The 1,368-nt window shown below is 47.0% G+C and overlaps 1 protein-coding gene across 1 annotated transcript; it reads right to left on the bottom strand.

Annotated features, from left to right (window-relative positions):
* Nucleotides 1–527: 527 nt before the first annotated feature.
* Nucleotides 528–870, bottom strand: H257_19533 (hypothetical protein; the record flags this gene model as incomplete). Its single annotated transcript, XM_009848672.1, has 1 exon — nucleotides 528–870. A coding segment is annotated over one exon (342 nt), but the record flags the coding sequence as incomplete, so codon positions are not given.
* Between the last annotated feature and the right edge of the window lie 498 nt (nucleotides 871–1,368).

Raw genomic sequence — 1,368 nt, 5'->3', positions numbered from 1 at the left:
CCACCTTTATCAGGATTGTACGTACTGACTTTATTAAGGGTTGTTTCTCGTAGATACCCCCTTCTGTCATTTCGGTGCAATGTCGTGCACTATGAATAGCGACACCTTGACGTGTACTATTATTAGTACTGGTGCAACCAAAGCAAGGAAAGATCCCAATCCTATGCTCAAGCAGCGTTTTCTATAGAGGAATATTTCCCTTCATATCCATATGAACTGCACATATGACCTACTGTCGCAGTAAAGTCCCCTGTATCACAAACTTCCACAAATGTTACCTGTGATTCCCTGGTCTTAGTGTGCACATTTTCTGTACTCCGGCAGTCTCGTGAAAGAAGTCGGAAGCCGGTAGGGCCAGACGAGTCGGCAACGCAGAGTCAAAGCGGGATCTTGCCTTTTCCAGGACTAAACTGGTTTCGTACTTTTGGGGAGAAGCTCGTCTGTCTCGCCATTGTCAGCTGGACTTCAGCGTTAAGCTAAGGTGTCAGTCGTTACCACATGTGTTGATTCCATCACGCATCACACACCATGGGTGTGGGTAGACACTTGAGCTAAGTGATGAATTGTTTCGTTCGCAGACTGCACGCCAGAGGCCAGCAGCGATAACATCCTAGACGTAAGAATTGACGCGAAGTACGAGTCCTTCGAGTCAAAGTGCGCATTCGGATTTGTTGGGGTGCATGGGACAACAGATTGGGTCAGTGTCTCGTCGTCGTTGCTCTCAGATAGTATGGACACATCTGACTTGCTTTCGTCGGCTGAGGCGACATCCGTGTTATCTGGGACGGGAGGTGGATTGAGAGGCCTTGTCTCATCTAGGCGTGCTGGATTTCTGGGTTTGACACGAGAGTTACCCTGCTTCTCCACCATTTTGTGACGGTCGTAGAGGTTAGACGCACAAACTTAAGGAGGTCCATGGAGGTTCGAACTTCAGGACCGGATACCCTCGGCTTGGCCAAGAAGAACACGACAAGAAAGGAGTAGATCCAATGTTAGGCAAATGTAAAAATGAACTATCTAAAAGTTAGCTAAAGCTGACGACCTTTGGGAAAAGGCCCTGTAGAATAAAAGGCAAGACGGTCGAATTCGAAGGTAGTCGGCCCGTCTAATAATATACCTTAGCGATGGCAATACCACGATGTGGTATAGTAGTACAAGCCCATGCTCCATCTCCGTCACATAATCATTCTACGGAATTCGTAGGCCAGAACTTGACCTTTGTATGCAATCGTCGGCGCACACCTGTGTTGACAGTCGAGCTTTACGAAACAAGACTTTTTGGAAATTCTTGTGTGGGCAAGAAACACACAAGACCCGTAAGTATATCTCTGTTACCTAGTATGAAGCAAGTATTGAAGTATTTACGGG

This window comes from Aphanomyces astaci (genome assembly GCF_000520075.1).
Source record: "Aphanomyces astaci strain APO3 unplaced genomic scaffold supercont1.751, whole genome shotgun sequence".
Lineage (NCBI taxonomy): Eukaryota > Oomycota > Saprolegniomycetes > Saprolegniales > Verrucalvaceae > Aphanomyces > Aphanomyces astaci.
This window is presented reverse-complemented; position numbering and strand designations above follow the sequence as displayed.